This window comes from Denticeps clupeoides, chromosome 7, assembly GCF_900700375.1.
Source record: "Denticeps clupeoides chromosome 7, fDenClu1.1, whole genome shotgun sequence".
NCBI lineage: Eukaryota > Metazoa > Chordata > Actinopteri > Clupeiformes > Denticipitidae > Denticeps > Denticeps clupeoides.
In genome coordinates, this window is record NC_041713.1 from 1,778,567 (window position 1) to 1,796,907 (window position 18,341).

Genomic DNA, 18,341 nt, shown 5'->3' on the forward strand with positions numbered 1-18,341 from the left:
ATAACACAAGCAATAATAATAATAATAATGTATAATATTAACCTATAATACTGATACAGTGAGAAAAAAAATAATTTCATATTGTTCCACGAGAGTTTAAACTACCTTTTCTGCCCTACTTGATGAATGATATTATTCCAGAGAAGGTCCTTAGTAATTATATGGCTTTATTCAAACCGATGAGTTTACTGTTCAATTGTTGTTGCAATTTTTGCAAAACCCGAGAAGAAAATGGTGTGCTTTCAGATATCTTCAGCTTATCGCCAGAGACAGCAGCCCAGCAATGTGGAGCAGGAGGAGGTCAGCTGATGAAAAGGGGGAGGAAAAGCGCAGACACACAGACTCTGGATTTATTGCAGCAACGCAGGGTCTGTACAAGGAAATGCCTTTGGAAGGTCATGATGGAGATCTTGTGGCTGTGGAGATCTTGCCCGTCTGTAGAAGAGTAATACCTGAGTGGCGAGACAGCAGACGTGGGCAGGTCAAAAGCTCCTCATTGTTCTATAATGGCTGGACTGTGCAGGTCTCGCACCCGCCACCAGTTTAGGCTCCGCCCACCCCGTATGGTCCCATCATATTTATATGACTTTCCACATTGTGTACTTCCAGTAGTTAATTTTGACACCCACAGGATTTATTTGTTTTTTTAAGAACAACGTTCTGCATGGGGTGGGGCAGTGACGGGACTTTTCACCCCTGGGTGCTCCTGCTCATGCGCTCCGGTATGAGGTGGGGGTGGTGGTGGGGGGTAAAAAAGGTGCAAGGTGCAAACCTCATTAAAAACAATGATATTGTTCATGAAGTGACTAACCCTCACGTAAATTTTTATTATATTTGGGCTGCGTGGTTTTATTGTACGAACTCACCTACCAACAGAGAACGAATAAAAACTCACAGAGCGGGACACCACCTCATTGCGTCTTTAATCTAATCATTCTCTGTATTCTCTCAGAGCTTTTTTCCTAGAGGGTGAAAGTTGTCACATGCGACACAGCACAGCACCCAGTGCACATCGTGAAGTGTGTCCTCTGTATTTAACCATCACCCTTGGTGAGAGTGGGCAGCCATGGCAGGCGCCCGGGGAGCAGTGTGTGGGGACGGTGGCATGTTCAGCGGCGTTTGGGATTCTTCAACCTTCAGATTATGGGCCCACTTTCTATCCCACTGGGCCACCTCTGTTCCAATATAATAGTCCTTATATAGGGCCACGCCCTGGTCCCCTCAGTCAGGCTCATCTTCTCCGTCCTTCATCATCCTCACCTCTGGACACGCGTATAAATCTGTCCCTGTGGTTTCCCAGTCCTTGTCCTTCTGCTGTCACACCAACACTACGCTACTTCTGTGTCCGTTGATGATTGGCTCTCTTCTGTTACTCATCTCCTGCCACACACTACTGAAGACACAGAAAACAGGTCCACAGGGGACCACAAGAGGTCTCTGGTGATGTTTCCAACTTCCACAATCTGAATCTGAGCGAGTTATTGTGTCCCGTCTAGACTAATGTAACGCCTTATATTTTGGGTTGTGGACTAGCAAAGCATAGCAGAGGTGTCAGTGATGTTACATTAGATTCTTGAGTCCATTTAAGTGGTTCCAATTTGGACATCAAACATGCATTTATTTTATTTTGAAATAGAAAAAAGACGTGGACATTTATTGAGGACATTATTTAAGATTTGGTAGTATTATTTCAAAAACATTTTTTAATTAAATCATTTTTTTAATTAAAAATGCTGTTTCACTGTTTTGCAACTGGAATCCATTTGTGTGTTTGCTAATAAACATTCTTAAATCATTCAGTTGCTGGTTTTAAGTCGAGCTTTACAGGTAGGAAGATCCCAAGATATGGAGAACGAAGCACTGATGTAAGTTGCTCTGGAGCGACGGCTTAATTGCGTAAATGGTTTCTCCTGGGGGCGTGTCTCATCATAAAAAGAATGTGCGGAAGCCATTTTTGTAGTTTTGCTAATGCAAATGTTTTAAATCTTTTAAAGGAAAACAGCCCATATTGACAGACACACACAGGCAAAAAGCACAACGGGTCCTGATCAGTCCCGACTGGTGCTGATGGGGAACAACTGATCAGAACTCTTCATAGACAGAAAGCAGAGCTGTTCTCCAACACAAATCCTGCAGTTCCCTGTGCGTTCCCCGAACTGGAGTGTGCCGTAGGTGTTTGTCTGTGCCATACAGGATCGCCACAAGGATTTTCCTTCCATTTGTAGGGTTGCTAATGCAAATGATTTAAGTTTTTAAAAGGACCATATTGACAGACACACACGAGTCCTGATAAGTCCCAGCTGATGTTGATGGTGAACAACGGATCAGGACTCTTCCAAGGCGCAGGCAGCTGTGGACGCAGCCCTGTGGACTCACACCACAGCACCAGAGGGGACAAGATGTGGTGGTTTGTTTTTGCCCATTCTACTTATGTTCTCTTTTCCTTCTCCCAACCCTCTGGCTTCTGTCCATCATTCCATTCCGATCTCGGTTGTCTGAATTCCCTCACATTGGGGAGATATAACGTGTGAGAATCAGTAGGCCGGTGTGACCACTGTTTTAGTCCTAGTTATAGTAGCTCCGCTGGATTAACAGGAATGTGACCCGTTTGCATAAATATCAGTCCGGTGGTTTTTATCTCCTGCTTGAGGCTCAGTCCTGCATCAGAGCAGGAACGGGGAGGAAAAAATGGACCAAGCCAAGGGCAAATGATGCAGGTTAACCTCCACTGCGCTAATACTTAACCGGCAGGGCGTGCTTTCGTGGAAGTGATGTGTGACATTCCTGATCTCACCCACATCTCTACCCACCACCGAGAACATCTACATCACACCCGCAAATCACAGCTTGTGTAATAAAATTCGTTATCTGTCCATTTTCACTTGATGTCCTCCGCATTCTTCATGTTACACAGAGACGTTCGGAGAAACAGGGGTGTGAAGCCTGCGTTTCCTAAAAGAAAGACCATCACAGCCACCTTTACTGGCCTTGCGCTTGCGTCACGATGACAATAAAAATGAAAGTACCCACGCTGCCTTGCTCTGCGCTCGCTTTTGTACCTTTAGGGCCTTCTCCTAGTTTCGTAGGCTCTCCGCGATGCTGGGCTGTCAATCAGTAACGGATGCCGGCGTTGAAAAGGAAACACTTATCGGCGAGGGGGGGGGGTCGTAAATAAAAACCACAATAATAAAAACTGAAAATACACAGATTTATTTATTTATTTATGGTGCGAATGCAAATCCTGGATGGCGGAGATGTCCGTTGTCACCAACCCAACAAACACTTTTATTGTCCCCAATCTGTCTGCGTTTACAGCGCGCACATTTTTTTTTTTTTTTTATCAGCGACACGTATGGCTTCCATTTTACAGCTCGTCGTGACCTTCGCCCATCTTCTGGCTTCCTCTTCCATCCTGGAAAAATCTCGTTTTAATTCACTGAGACTGAGCGAGTAAAGACTGGGAGCCTCAAGGCTGCTTCTGAAATTGCATTGACATTTACAGCGTTTATCCAGAGCACCTTCCAGACAGTAGTGACAGGGACAGTTCCCCTGGGGACACTCAGGACACAATGGCAGTAGGTGGGGTTCGAACCTGGTTTGTAGACCACTAGGTTACTAACATGGTAATTATTCCTAATTACTCACCACTCTGAAATGGTTTGGGATGAAATGGATCTGAAGGGCTTGTTTTGCTGGTTCCTGCCATGACGCGCGAAGTAATCGGTTACTCATTAACGCGCCCACTGGTCTCCAAACGTCTCCGCAGCCTGAGTCCGGGGATTGGACGGGAGGATGACTGGGGAAGGCCGAAGGCCCATCCGAGTCGGGGTCGTCTGAAGAGCAGCATCGGCATGGCGCCGGGGACGCGGTGGCCCTTCCTGTGCGCGGTGCTGGTGCTGGCGCACGGGGACTACCTGGACACCTGCAGGGACAAGGCGCACGACGTGAACGTGGTGCTCCTGGAGGACGAGGAGACGCAGTGGAGTCTGAAGTTCGTGAGGAAGGCGGTCGCTGCCGCCGTTCAGAAGGACCGGCTGATCAACGAAGAACTCGGTGCGACTTTCACCAAATTGCATCATTTTCTTGATCATGATGATCCGGTAAGAGATTAAAGACGTGCGTGCTTGGCCTAGGTGTGGACTACACGGTCCGTCCGAACTACTGCGGGTTCAACACCACCCTGTACCGGCGCCGGGGCTGCCCCAGCAGCACCTGTGAGGGGGTGGAGATCCTCAAGTCGCTTTATGTGAGGATGAACTCTTTACTTTACATTACTAGGCAGACGGTCTTATCCAAAGCGACTTACAAGAGGACGACACCAGCAATTCTCATTCGGTTTCTATAGGTTTGGAGGCCGAACTAGTCAGGAATAGGGGAATGCAGGGGAATTGTTAAGTGCTAGACTAATTTTTTTGGTGATTGTGTGTGTGTGTGTATATGGGAGTATGTATATGTATATAAGTCTGTGTGTGGGTGTACGTATATGGGTGTATGTATATATGTGTGAGTGTGTGTGTTGGACTCGTCCGAAATACTTTTTGAACAAGTGGGTTTTCAGCTGCTTCTTAAAGGTGGTGGTGGTCTCGGCTAGTCGAATGGAGCAGGACAAGTTGTCCCACCAGCCGGGGACAACGAAGGAGACCAGAGTCGATTGGGACGGGAGACCCCGTGAAGAGGGATTTTCAGTCTTGTTTCGTTTGCGGATCTGAGAGGGCGTGTGGGAGTGTAGCTAGTAGTGTGTTAGTGTAAGAGGTCTCAGAAATGGAGTCACGATGTGCACGTTGGTGCTTCTTTTTCACTGCCGCTGTTTCTGGCCCAGGAGAACAACTCGGTGGGCTGCGTCATGCTCGGACCCTCCTGCACCTTCGCCACGTTTCAGCTGGTGGAGTAAGTAGTCCGAGTCGCCCGCGGCCCCGCGTGCCCTTCTCTTGTCGCAAGCCTAATAACCTTCATTTCATGCGTGAAGAAAACCCAAGAGATCAAAAAGGACATACGTGTCCGATTTTGCTCGTGTAACTTCTGTTCTCTTTACTTGCAGCTTGTTATTGTGCAAGAAATGCACATAATTCATAAGCCCATCAGCATCTGTCCCCCAAGGAAAAGGAATTTGCACCGTGTTATTATACCCTGGCGCAACTGCATTTATTTACGGACATTTTATGGATCTTTAACGTGTTGTATCATCAGAAGCGATTTGATTTCTCGGTGTCTCTCCGCGAGCCAGTCAGGAGGTGGGCCTGACGCTGACCATCCCCATCATCTCAGCGGGCAGCTTTGGCCTCTCGTGCAACTTCAAGGTGAACCTGACGCGGCTGCTGCCGCCGGCGCGCAAGGTCTCCAGCTTCTTCGCCCACTTCTGGAACGTCACAGCCGAGCGGCTGAAGGACCAGCAGTGGACCACGGCCTATGTCTACAAGAAGGCGTCGGCGTCAGAGGAGTGCTTCTGGTGGGTGGACGTGCCGCCGCTGTGCCGAGAACCTGCGCTTCGACTCCTGTTTCTCCTGTTTCCAGGTACATCAACGCCCTGGATGCGGCATCGGCCGAGTTTGCCACCCAGGTGAAAAGGGAGATGCTGCGCAGCCAGAGCGAAGTTCACGCCGCCCTGGAGAAGGCCAACAGGCACAGCAACGGTGAGGACTAATAGCCGTCAAGCCTCGCTTACTCTCCTGCTGCATCTCGTCCCTCGGAGCGAGAAGATTATTCTGCACCGTTTCATTTCAATCTTTCACTCCTTGTTACATTGCTGCCTCTCATTTTTTTCCCTCATTAATGTACACACAGCTCCACATATTGACAGAATTGTTGACATTTTTGCAGATTTATTAGCCATTAATAGCATTCAGACCCTTCGCTCAGTATTTAGTAGAAACGCCCTTTTGATGTGATACAGCCATGAGTCTTTCCTCATTGCAGATGCTTGGTGGACCGTCATTTTATGGCCACTCCAGGGATGCTCAGTTGGGTTTAGGTCAGGGCTCTGGCTGGGCCATTCAAGAACAGTCACAGAGTTGTTGTGAAGCCACTCCTTTGTTATTTTAGCAGTGTGCTCAGGATCTTTGTCTTGTTGGAAGAACAACCGTCTGCCCAGTCTGAGGTTCTGAGCAATCTGGAGAAGGTTTTTGTCCAGGATATTCCTTTAGTTGGCTGCTTTCATCTTTCTCTCGATTGTAACCAGTCGTCCTGTCCCTCACAGTATGATGCTGCCACCACCATGATTCACTGTTGGAACTGTATTGGACAGGTGATGAGCAGTGCCTGGTTTTCTCCACACATACCACTTAGAATTAAGGCCAAAAAGTATTGTTCTCATCAGACCAGAGAATCTTATTTCTGACCATCTTGGAGTCCTTCAGGTGTCTTTTAGCAATCTCCATGCAGGTTTTCATGTGTCTTGCACTGAGGAGAGGGTTCCGTTGGGCCACTCTGCCATAAAGCCCCGACTGGTGGAGGGCTGCAGTGGTTGACTTTCTCCCATCTCCTGACTGCATCTCTGGAGCTCAGCAACAGTGATCTTTGGGTTCTTCTTGACTTCTCTCACCTAGGCTCTTCTCCCCCGATGGCCAGCTCCAGGAAGGGATCTGGTCGTCCCAAACATCTTCCATTTAAGGATTATGGAGGCCATTGTGCTGTTAGGAACCTTAAGTGTAACCATGGCCAGATCTGTGCCATAATTCGGTCTCTGAGCTCTTCGTGCCGTTCCTTTGACATCATGATCCTGTTCTGACGTGCATTGTGAGCTGTAAGGTCTTATATAGACAGGGGCGTGGCTTTCCTAATCAAGTCCAGCCAGTATAATCAAACACATCTGGACTCAAATGTGCAGAACCATCTCCAAAGGGACGCGTTTGACTTTTCTACCTTACTGGCGAGAAGATTAATTATGACAAACTGGAAATCCTCTAAACCTCCCAGCCAGACTTACCCAATACTCTTTACTGGAAAGGATAAGCCTTTTACTTAGGGGTTAAGAGTAAGAACGTCCTTTCTGTTCCTGTGTGATACAGTTTGTGTCTGGATGGAACTCTGCAGTGGTGGATTCCATTTTTTTTTAGTTTGTACCTGTTGTGGTGGTGATTGTGCTTTTCTTGTGTGTGCTTGGCTTCATATTAATGCACTGAATGACTACAGATGTGTTAACACACACACACACTTTCCTTCTCTTTTTGTTTGTTTTGTTTTTTTGTAATCTTTTGAGAATGTTGTTATTGCTTATGCTCTAATCCCAATAATCAAATTTACAGTACAGGCCAAACGTATGTACACACCTTCTCATCTTTATTTTCATGACCATTTACGTTGGTAGATTCTCACTGAAGGCATCAAAACTATGAATGAACACAAAAACAAAAAACACGTTTTATGTTCTAGTTTCTTCAAAATAGCCGCCCTCTGCTCTGATTACTGTTTTTTTTTTTTAAGATTTAGGAAATGGTGAAACAAAGAGTGGCTCTGAATACTTTCCATACCCACTGTACATATATACAATTTCACCAGTCGGTTCTGGTATTTCAGCCGAATCCCTTTTAGGTTTGATATTTGCTTTCTGCCATGAGGCTTCTTTTTCTTCAATAATGTCAAACTACAGAGAGTTTCAGAAAAAACATCAATGGTTGTTTCATGTTAAAGCATTTCACTGCATATCATACCGTGTATGACTGTGTATGTGACAAATAAAATTTGAATTTGGAATGTGTTCCCTTCATCCAGTTTTTATTCTTTGTGGCACGCTGGACGACATCATCTCCATTAAACAAGGGAAGACCATCCACCCGGACATCGTCTTCATTCTCATAGACATCTACAAGTCAGTACCACCTGCTCTCCATTAACCCTGCTGGAAAAAAGCACAATGACCATAGCTGAACCTGGTTTTAACAGCGTTTTTCATAATTAATCCCACAGCCAAGCTTATTACACCAATGACACAGCTTTGCCAGAGATGAAGAATGTCCTAGTGCTCACCATGACCAACACCAGGAACTTCACAGCAGCATACTGGCCCCATAACGCCTCAGTAAGAGAACTCATTTACAGTATTTATCAGACGCCCTTATCCAGAGCGACTTATAGTCAGTAGTTACAGGGACAGTCCCCCCCTGGAGACACTCAGGGTTAAGTGTCTTGCTCAGGGACACGACTGTAGTAAGCGGGATTTGAACCTTTGTGGTCTTCTAATTTATAGATGAGTGTCTCACCCACTAGACCCTTTCTCCTGACCCTTGTGGATAGTTGATGCTTTCTGATAGACGCAGGACTTCTGCCTTCATAAACAGGAGATTAACGACTACGTGGCCAGTTACCACGATGGGGTGCTGCTGTTTGGACACGTGATGAGACAGAAGTTACTGCAGGAGAAGGCAAGGACAAATGGAACCAGAGAAACCCCAACTCCACCCCCATTCATCAATCCTTTCAGGAGCCTCGATTTTGACGGTAAAACCGAACTTGTTAACAGCACATTAATGTCAGGATCACAAGAGAACCTTCTCACAGGACCACGTAGAACCTGTAGTCCAGAGGTGGAGCTAGGAGTTGAGCAGAATTTCTCTTTTCTCTTATCTCAGGCTTAGCAGGTCACTATGAGCTAGATGCATATGGAGATAGAGACCTGAACCTGTCGGTGATTTACACTTCTACAAATAACAAGGTGAGAATGTGATGATGAAGGGTCATCATGTGAGTCAAGAATCAGAGGAATCAGAACATTCTCTAAACAGCTGCAGAAGACGGTTCTTCTGAAAGATCTGTCCTCATTTGGCATTGCTGGCCAAATGAGGACAGCAAAGCTAGCAGTGGTGGCCTAGCAGGTAAGACAGTGGACCCGTAATTGGAAGGTTGCCGGTGAGGTCCCCTTGATGAGGTCCCCACACGCTGCTCACCAAGAGTGATGGGTTAAAAGCAGAGTGTGCTGTGCTGCAATGACTCACAATGACAATCACTTCACTTTCACTGCAAAATCTATAAAAAGCGATGGTGACCGATGGCATCATTTTCATTCCATCCACCAATCATGGTCCTGGAAGAGACTTCTATTGATCTTCTGTTCTGTCTACTCAAATCAAATCCATAATCGGGTTTTCTGATTGATTTATTGACTCGTTACTGTGATTTTTCTTTTTTTCCAGTATAAAATGCTGTTTATATTCAACACAGCCACAAACAGCACTCAGGTGGTCCAGGGGCAGCCACCGCTAACCTGGCCGGGGTCCCGCCTACCACGGGATAAGCCGGCCAATGGTAGGCTCTCTCTTATGTCACTCTTAATTACTGCAGTTCGATTTCATAAACTTTACTGAAAGCACTGTGTGTGTGTGTGTGTGTGTGTGTCAAGGCCTTGAATCTCAGGAGATAGTTATGATTGTGTTGGCGGTTAGTGTGGTCATAGTGACTGCTATCGCATTGATATTCTTCAGGTAAACCTCCATATTACTATTTTAAATGATTCGGAGCGGTATCACACGGTCCTTATGTTATATTTACGTGAAATGAAACGCAACAGGCAGAACTGGAGGGAACGTCAGAGCCAGAAGAGATGGTCCCACATCCAACCTGAGCTGATTTGTCAGCTAGATGGGAAGGAACGGAGTCTGGTGTCACTAAAAGTCAGTGTCTGTCATTTTTATCATCTTCTCCTCCCCTCCCAGATCATTTCCTACCGAGTCTCATCTGCTTTTTTCTTTAGATTGACGAGGAACGGAGGGACAGCACCTGCCAGGTCCACAAGGCTCGCTATGATAAAAAGGTACCTGAATCAGTGTCGGGTCAACTCAGGTCAAACTCTCCATCCACGCAGCAATAAAAAAAAACTCAAGACCAGAAACTTAAGAAGAACCTGGAAGAATGATGGCCACAATCATAGAACAGACTAATAACGAAATGAGCGGGTTGGACATGAATAGTTGAATGGGGGTTAACCACGGTTTCGTGTAGGTCTCCATTGCATGGCGCCAGAGAGTAAGAGCAGCCGCGTTCTTCCTCTCCAGCTTGTACAAATAAAAAGCTTTTATTCCAGCCAGAAAGAGCGCATGGCCACAGCTCTTTCACTTAGTCAAGACATCGTCGGTTATACGTTTATTAAGATCATGGTCAACGTTGCCCCACAGCCCAGACATTGCTTTCCAAACCTCCGCACCTCCTCACCAACTCAGGTTCGGGCTCCATCTGCGCCTAATGCGCCACCTGGTGGAACGCCAGGCATTACAGGACACGTCCAAACAAGAACCATCCTAATTACGACTTTATTTCGGCAATGTAGTCCGCGGGCCGTGGTTTTCCCACCCCTGGTCTAGATGGTACCAGCGGAGCAGTGCTGGAGGAACAGAGAGATGGAGGTGCAGAGCGAGGAGTGATGAGAGATCCGAGGTCTTTGCTTGGCTGATGTGGATGGAATGGAGCAGTTTAGTGGTGTGGGACAATCAGAAGGAATAATCTTGCTGAAGGGCTGTTGTGATGACTGGGATCTTTTGAATTTTACCTTCGTTCAGAGAAATGCTGATGAAATCCAGCAATAATGGAGACCAATAAATAAATTTGAAAACTTGGCAATGTTGAATAGTAGGAAAATTCATTGTGGTGGAACACATACTCACAATTTGTTTGATTTGCTGCATAAATTAGCTCCTAATCGCTCTCCTCTCTCTTTCGCAGCCGGTGATTCTGAAGGAGCTCAGATTCACTGATGGGAACTTCACAGAAGAACAGAGGATAGAGTTGAATGCTGTAAATCTCCACTTCTTGCTACTGATAATGATATTTAGAGTTGGGTTTTTATCCCACGTTCACCAGTCATTTGCATTGTTAATATTGAGATCATCAGTGCTTTATGCAAATGGTAACATACTTAAATATTGTAACACACTTAATACCCATACTGTACATATTTAAACAAGTTAATCATTGCAATTAATTTAAAATAACTGCATTAACCCAGCTGCGTTTCGTTTACTGTACGTTCACACATACACCGCGGTTGTTGAGGGTGGGCGTGGCTTCAGCCACTTAACCCGGGAACAAACTCGACTGATTGGCTCATGCGTTTGCAGGGAAATTAGCATAAAGGAATTTGATTGGCTGGTTCTTGCTCCATGCTTGAAAAGCTCGAAAAACTTCTAAATCTTCTATTGGAAAAAATTAGACTCGACACACCCATTTGGCCGGTGCGTGATTGACACCTTCAGCGCCTATGTGTGAGTGTCCCGTTACGGCCTGAGCCCCTTATTACTCTGGCTGTAACCTCTGCGTTTCTCGGCCTTTCGTAGCTCCTCAGAATCGATTACTACAATCTGACGAAGTTCTATGGAACAGTTAAAATCGACTACAGCGTGTTTGGAGTCTTTGAGTTCTGCGACAAGGGATCGTTGAGGGTAAGAGCATTTAGTTATCAGGAAGGTATTACAGCATGCAACACCCTCTGGGGTTTCAGAAATTCATGTTTTTTTTCTCTTCATTTCCAGTACGTTTTAAATGACAAAGTCTCCTATCCCGACGAAACCTTTATGGACTTGGAGTTCAAGATATCAGTCATGTATGACATAGCCAAGGTACAGAATTTTTTACGTAAAATAGCTAAACAATCTCGTCACCACAGTAACACCCTGAAAGAACAAGCAAAGGGATTCAAACAGTGCAAAACAGTTGTGGCGTGGGTTTTTAGGGGATGTCGTACCTGCACTCCAGCAACATCGCTGTTCACGGACGCCTCAAGTCCACAAACTGTGTGCTGGACAACCGCATGGTGGTCAAGATCACGGACTTCGGCTGTAACACCATTCTCGCTCCTGGCAAAGGTATGTACACCACTAACTATACTAACATAACAAACGAACCAATCAACAGCCAACTCTCATTTTTTTTGTATGTTAATACAGCTTATGCTCATCACAAAAATGGTTAAAGGCCAATTATGAATGAAATTAAAACAAAAATCTTAATGTCACCCAAGAAACGCCCCCCTACAGGCCAAGATACGCATGATTAATGACATTAAACAGTGGAAAAGGTTGCCTTCCATTTGGTATCGTTTCTTGCTCTTTCCTGCAGACCTGTGGACCGCCCCGGAACACCTGCGCCGGGAGGGCATTTCCCAGAAGGGCGACGTCTACAGCTTTGCCGTTGTGGCCCATGAGATCATGCTGAGGGAGAGTCCCTTCTACACCGAGGCCTGTTCCGGGGTTGCAGGTACAAACAGCCTGGATACCAAGGAGCACAAATGTATTTCACAGTAAATTACTTTACAAATATATTGTGTTATTATATTACTTGCTGTAGATATATTTGCATTTCTTGCTCTAGAAATGAAAGCACCTCAGTAGCCAGTAATTTACTGTAAAATGTTATTTAGACTTAATGTGCGATTTTACCGAACAATGTAATCATTATGAATCAATTTTTGGCAAGAAACAAACACAAATAAATAAAATTGTGGCATTTCAACAGAAAAACTTTACAGAGTCCAGTATGCAAACGGACCCCCGTACTTCAGACCAGACCTGAATTTTGAGACGGCAAATGAGAGAGAAGTGGAGGTGAGGCTTCATTTTTAAACAGCTTCGATCATTTTTACGCCTTCTGACGGGGCTTCGCACCGCGCTTCGTCCCAGCTGTATGTCCTGATAAAAAGCTGCTGGGATGAGGATCCGGAGAGGAGGTCAGACTTTAAGAAGATTGAAGGATGTCTGGGGAAGATCTTCAGGTAAATCGCAGCGTTTTCACTGTGAAAAACCGGACATTTTCTAATACGTGCTACAGTGCTTCCATACTGATTCTTATGTAGTAACCTGCACAACGGGGCCAACGAGAGCTACATGGACAACCTGATCCGCCGGCTGCAGATGTACTCCCGAAACCTGGAGCACCTGGTGGAGGAGAGGACGGCCTTGTACAAGGCTGAGCGGGACCGGGCAGACCTGCTCAACTTCATGCTGCTGCCGGGGTCCGAAACGTCGTCATACAGTTTATTTACTTACTCACTTCTGGAAATATAAGGAAATACCAACAAACCATAAATTTTACTTTTATCATATATTTACAGCATTTATCAGACACCCTTATCCAGATCGACTTACAATCAGTAGTTACAGGGACAGTTCCCCTCTGGAGACACTCAGGGTTAAGTGTCCTGCTCAGGGACACGATGGTAGTAAGTGGGGTTTGAACCTGGGTCTTCTGGTTCATAGGCGAGTGTGTTACCCGCTAGGCTGCTACCACACATATATGGGTACGTACTGATTTCTGTGCTTTATGAGGTCTAAAAAAAAATACCTTGTTATAATTTTTAAGAAGATTCTCAGGCCATAATGTTACACTTAAGGTACCATCATGGGCACTTCCCATTCTATTCTTGCACCACCGAACTGAATTGTGGGTGCTGCATTACATTAAATTATTACGTCAACACTCAAGCATTTACATTTCCAGCATTTACCAGAAGCCCTTATACAGAGCACCTTACAGTCAGTAGTGACAGAGACAGTCCCCCCCTGGAGACATTCAGGGTTAAGTGTCTTGCTCAGGGACTTTCTGGTTCAGAGGTGACGAGGCAACTACCATCCGTCATCAAGCATTGATGCGATATGTACACATGAGCGTACAGTAAATCAAATGCAACTGTGTTAATGACGTTAATGAACAATGTAATAAAATGGTTTCTTCTGACCTTTGCCCCCTCCTGCCCTCCAACAGGCCTGTGGTGCGCTCTCTGAAAGAGACGGGTCGGGTGGAGCCCGAGCTCTTTGACGAAGTCACCATCTACTTCAGTGACATCGTCGGTTTCACCACGCTCTGCCACTACAGCACGCCCATGGAGGTGGTGGACATGCTGAATGACATCTACAAGAACTTTGATCGGATCCTCGACAACCATGATGTCTACAAGGTAGAATGGGGCTTTGAGAAGGACGGTTCTGGAACGTCACTATTACACCATGTAGAAGCATGATGCAATTTCCAGATCCATTAAATGTTGCATGTGCAGGTGGAGACCATCGGCGATGCGTACATGGTGGCGTCGGGGCTACCCCGGCGTAACGGGAACAGGCACGCTGTGGACATCTCGCACATGGCCCTGGATATCCTGGCCTTCATGGGCACGTTCCAGTTGCGCCACCTGCCAGGGCTGCCATTGTGGATCCGTATTGGGGTCCATTCAGGTACTTCAGCTTGTCTGCGTTTGGTCCTTGTTCTGTTTTAACTGTCCGCAAATCTCCGCCACCGTCGTCATTAATTTTGCAAGAGAGATGCAGAAATGGAGGATCAATGAATGCTCATAAGGTCCAAAGACTTTTTAAAAGTGAAGTGATTGTCACTTGTGGTACACAACAGCACAGCACGTGGTGCACACAGTGAAATTTGTCCTCTGCTTTTAACCAATCACCCTTACATTTTTACATTTACGGCATTTGGCAGATGCCCTTATCCAGAGCGACTTAGAACGTGCTTAAGTTACCATCGAGATCACCCTTGGTGAGCAGTGGGCCGGGGAGCAGTGTGTGGGGACGGTGCTTTGCTCAGTGGCACCTTGGCGGATCGGGATTCGAACCTGCAACCTTCTGATTACGGGGCCGTTTCCTTAACCGCTAGGCCACCAGGTTTTTAAAACCTGTACTTGTCGTGTTGGGCTTTAACCAGGTTGGACTTAACTTTTTAGGCCTGATTACCGTGAAAGTGAGTCACATGTGACACACTGCAGCACAGCACACAGTGCACACAGTGAAATGTGTCCTCTGCTTTTAACCATCGCCCCTTGGTGAGCAGTGGGCAGCCATGACAGGCGCCCGGGGAGCAGTGTGTGGGGACGGGATCTTCATCAAGGGGACCTCAGTGGCACCTTGGTGGTTTGGGATTCGAACCGGCAACCTTCTGGTTACGGGGCCGCTTCCTTAACCACTAGGCCACCACATCTCTACCCTTCCGTTGGTTTATTGCTTACATTTGACTTATTTATTGCGATTTTGAGGATTTTTTTATGTTTTGTCACAACTCGTAAAGGTCCCTGTGCTGCTGGCGTGGTTGGGAATAAGATGCCACGATACTGTCTGTTCGGAGACACAGTCAACACGGCCTCTCGGATGGAGTCGACGGGACTGCGTAAGACGCCGCTTCTTGTAGGTGGACACGCAGGAAGGTGGGAAGACGTCTGAAACGTAACCGCCGCTGTCATATCTGTGTCCCCAGCGCTGAGGATCCACGTCAGCCAGTCCACCATCGGCATCCTGCAGAGGACCGACTGCATGTTTGAGTACGAGAAGCGAGGCGAGACCTTCCTGAAGGTGAGTCGCGTATGAATGTGAAATGTGAGGCTCTTTGAACTGAGAGTTGAACAGAGCTGCGTATGCTGGTTTCAGGGGAAAGGTAAGGAGATGACGTACTGGCTGACCGGGGTCAGAGGGCAGAAGTATGACCTTCCCTGTCCTCCAACAGAGTAAGGAAATTTGTCTTCTTCACTCCGTATTTCTTGTCTATGTAGACTGGTTAGTTTCTTTAGAACTTCACTAAAATATGACCTATTTGATTTGAATTCATCTCGATTAATCAGATTAGGGAGTTCTTCATTCTTCCCACCAAACTTCATGCTGGTAGTTTCGGTGTCTCCTCTCAGGGAGAACTTCCAGCGGCTGCAGCAGGACCTGGCTGAGATGATCGTGTCCAGCCTGGAGAAGCGCGGCGTGGAGAAGCGCCAGACCCTGTCCAGCCGGCGGAGGAGGGACGGCCTGCCGGAGTACCTGCAGTTGGCCGACCCCAGCACCTTCCTTTAGAAGCTCCAGAATGGTCATAATTAGCCCAGGACCAGGGCTCGCTGTAATGAGAGTTTTAGTGTGGCTTATATGCATTTAACGCTTTAAAACGGCCACATGTCAATTTAACACAATGTACTTTATTTCAAATTGCAATATTTACGATCCCTGATTGTTTTCTTTGGAAATGCATGTGCTTATTAATTTACACACCATACTTCGATAGATTATTTATTTTTTTCTGTTTTCTACGTGTTAAAGTCATGCAAACGGCTGGATCTAAAAGTGTCTTTTTGCAGTAATGCTGATTTTTCATTGTGTTTGTATCATGGCAACAATAAAGACCTTACAAACGTAGAAGTTGTCCGATTCCAGCCCACATGAAAGCCTTAATTCTCCCACCTCAAGTGATGCATTGACCAAAAATGTCCTCTGTGGGGACACACACAGAGAGGACACACTGAACACAGACGTCCTCAACTTCAGAAGGTCTAAAGCAGGCTTCCGTCGGCACGCTGCACCATCTTAGTGGTCACCAGTGCGGCATCGCCCAGCTCGGTGGCAGGAAGTGTGACGCCGTGGTCGGCCCTGGCGTCACCCTCGGCCGTGTCTTGTAGCCTGTGGTTTGTCGGCCCACCGTTTGCATGAGGACAGGAAGTTGGGGACGGTTCCTCCGCAGCAAGCGTTAGTGCAGGTGCAGTCTCTGCGGAACCTGCTGGACAGCAGACAGTGACAATAAAACACTTCTGTGTATGAACCAGAAGACCCAGGTTCGAACCCCTGAGCTTGACACTTAACCCCGAGCGTCTCCGGGGGGGGGGGACTGTCCCTGTAACTACTGACTGTAAGTCGCTCTGGATAAGGGCGTCTGGTAAATGCTGTAATGTGCTCAGTTACGAGCCACCACGGATCTGTTCAATTTAAAAGAAGCAGACGGCAGGATTCACTCTTGCCCCTCGCATGCACTTCACCCCACTGCGCTGTTGTCGTCCCCAGAGTCCCCAGTCAGAAGAACTGAAAGTTGGTTTGCGAGAGGAAGAAGGGGCTCTAGGCCTCGGCTGGTTGGGTCCGGCCCGGTCCTCACCTGCCCGCTGCTGCCGTCGTCGCCCTTGATTTCGGACCTGTCTTTTGTAGACGACGATCCAAAACAGCAGCACCAGCATGGAGCCGCTCACCACAACCATCACAACGATCCACAGGAAGACACTGATGTCCGGCTCACTGTGGGAGGGCATCTTGGTGGCCTGCTTCCCAACTGGAAGAACTTCTTGAGCAAAAACATCAAAACTGTCCTTAACACAACTGACTTCTGACCTTCTGACCTGTGGTCATACATCAGTGATGTCATCAAAACAGGAAACATCTTCACATCTTCTCCATTACAATGCATGTTATCCAGCCACAGCCACCCAATGGCTTCATCTTGTATCAGACTCACCCGTTGAAGGCCATCGGACAGGGTGGCACCGGTTGATCATGGCGTCCCATGTCTGGTCAGGAGGGCACTTCCTGTCGCGCATGGCCCTGGGTCCTGCCGCTCCGGGCCAGTCTAAACTCGGCTGACTCCAGAGCAGCAATAAGAGTGTGAGAGAGGGTCATGGGGAGAGATGAGTGCGGCCCTCCGACGCCGGGGTTTCACTTCTTCTTTCTGTGTTTGATGGGAAAAACTGAATGTCTCACAGGGTCCCTGGAGAGCACAGGGTACAAGAACAGGGCAGAATCGATACTTACAGGAAATGCTGAAAAATAACCTCAAAAACTACATCAAATCGAAATGTATTCATAGAACACAATTACTTTACCTTACTGAGCCTTGATAAGGCCTAACTTGTCAGCAAAGAGCATGCTCGGAGATTGTTAAGTGCTGGACGAAGAAAAAATTATAATGTATATATATATTTTTGTATTGTTTTGTGCAATGTGTACGCATGTGCGTGTGTAAGTGTTCGATTTGTCTGAAATATTTTTTGAATAGGAGGGTTTTCACCTGCTTCTTAAAAGTGGTGGTAGTCTCGGCTAGTCGTATGGAGGAGGGCAGGTTGTTCCACCAGCCAGGGACAACAACGGAGAACAGAGTCGATTGGAATCGGAGACCCAGTGAAGAAGGAATTTTCAGTCTCATTTCATTTACCGATCTGAGAGGGCGTGCAGGAGTGTAGCTAGGTAGTATTGTAGCTACACGACAATGCAGTGCCTTACTGTCGTGTAGATTCCACTCCCACGACGTGTTACACTGGTGAAGCGACAATAGGATCTGATTCCGGTCAGAGAATCAGGAGCCTGGAGGCCAGCTTATCAATTATCTTATTTATTAACGAAGTGTGTGTGTGTGTGTGTGTGGTCTACAAGAAACAGAGAAAGCATACATAAGCAAACACTCCACAGAACATGATATGATACACAACACTGATTAATAACACTGCTTACACTAATCTAACATGAAACAGACAATACAGTCCTACATAAGCAGCTAACCAGCACTAGAACATATTCCCTAGAATATAAATACAGGCAGCTAAAACAAACAGGAACATTATTGAACCCCGTTAGCTTAGCGCTAATAGCAGGCGGAAATTAGCATAAGAATTAAATAATTCCCAAACATTACAA

At 46.6% G+C, this 18,341-nt stretch overlaps 1 protein-coding gene across 2 annotated transcripts; it reads left to right on the forward strand.

The window, feature by feature from the left end:
* Positions 1 to 3,747: 3,747 nt before the first annotated feature.
* gucy2ca (guanylate cyclase 2Ca) lies at positions 3,748 to 15,939 on the forward strand. Of its 2 annotated transcripts, none has more exons than XM_028986662.1 (27): positions 3,748 to 4,053; positions 4,134 to 4,246; positions 4,820 to 4,887; positions 5,225 to 5,446; positions 5,512 to 5,630; positions 7,708 to 7,804; positions 7,903 to 8,014; positions 8,253 to 8,433; positions 8,565 to 8,647; positions 9,126 to 9,237; positions 9,332 to 9,413; positions 9,500 to 9,602; positions 9,683 to 9,742; positions 10,648 to 10,719; positions 11,259 to 11,363; positions 11,454 to 11,540; positions 11,654 to 11,786; positions 12,040 to 12,177; positions 12,436 to 12,524; positions 12,600 to 12,691; positions 12,773 to 12,931; positions 13,681 to 13,873; positions 13,973 to 14,147; positions 14,986 to 15,084; positions 15,172 to 15,266; positions 15,342 to 15,418; positions 15,596 to 15,939. In XM_028986662.1, exons 1-27 carry the CDS (start codon positions 3,852 to 3,854, stop codon positions 15,750 to 15,752), a joined length of 3,225 nt encoding a protein of 1,074 aa, XP_028842495.1. In that variant the 5' UTR covers positions 3,748 to 3,851; the 3' UTR covers positions 15,753 to 15,939. The 2 variants fall into 2 exon arrangements, with proteins under 2 accessions (XP_028842495.1, XP_028842496.1); XM_028986663.1 differs by having other exon boundaries at positions 8,274 to 8,433.
* Positions 15,940 to 18,341: the final 2,402 nt, after the last annotated feature.

Coding starts and splice junctions, on each gene's coding strand:
- gucy2ca (XM_028986662.1), top strand. CDS start 3,852: ATGGCGCCGGGGACGCGGTGGCCCTTCCTGTGCGCGGTGCTGGTGCTG. Junction 8,015..8,252: donor ACTGGCCCCATAACGCCTCA/GTAAGAGAACTC, acceptor TGATAGACGCAG/GACTTCTGCCTTCATAAACA. Junction 8,434..8,564: donor CAGGAGCCTCGATTTTGACG/GTAAAACCGAAC, acceptor CTCTTATCTCAG/GCTTAGCAGGTCACTATGAG.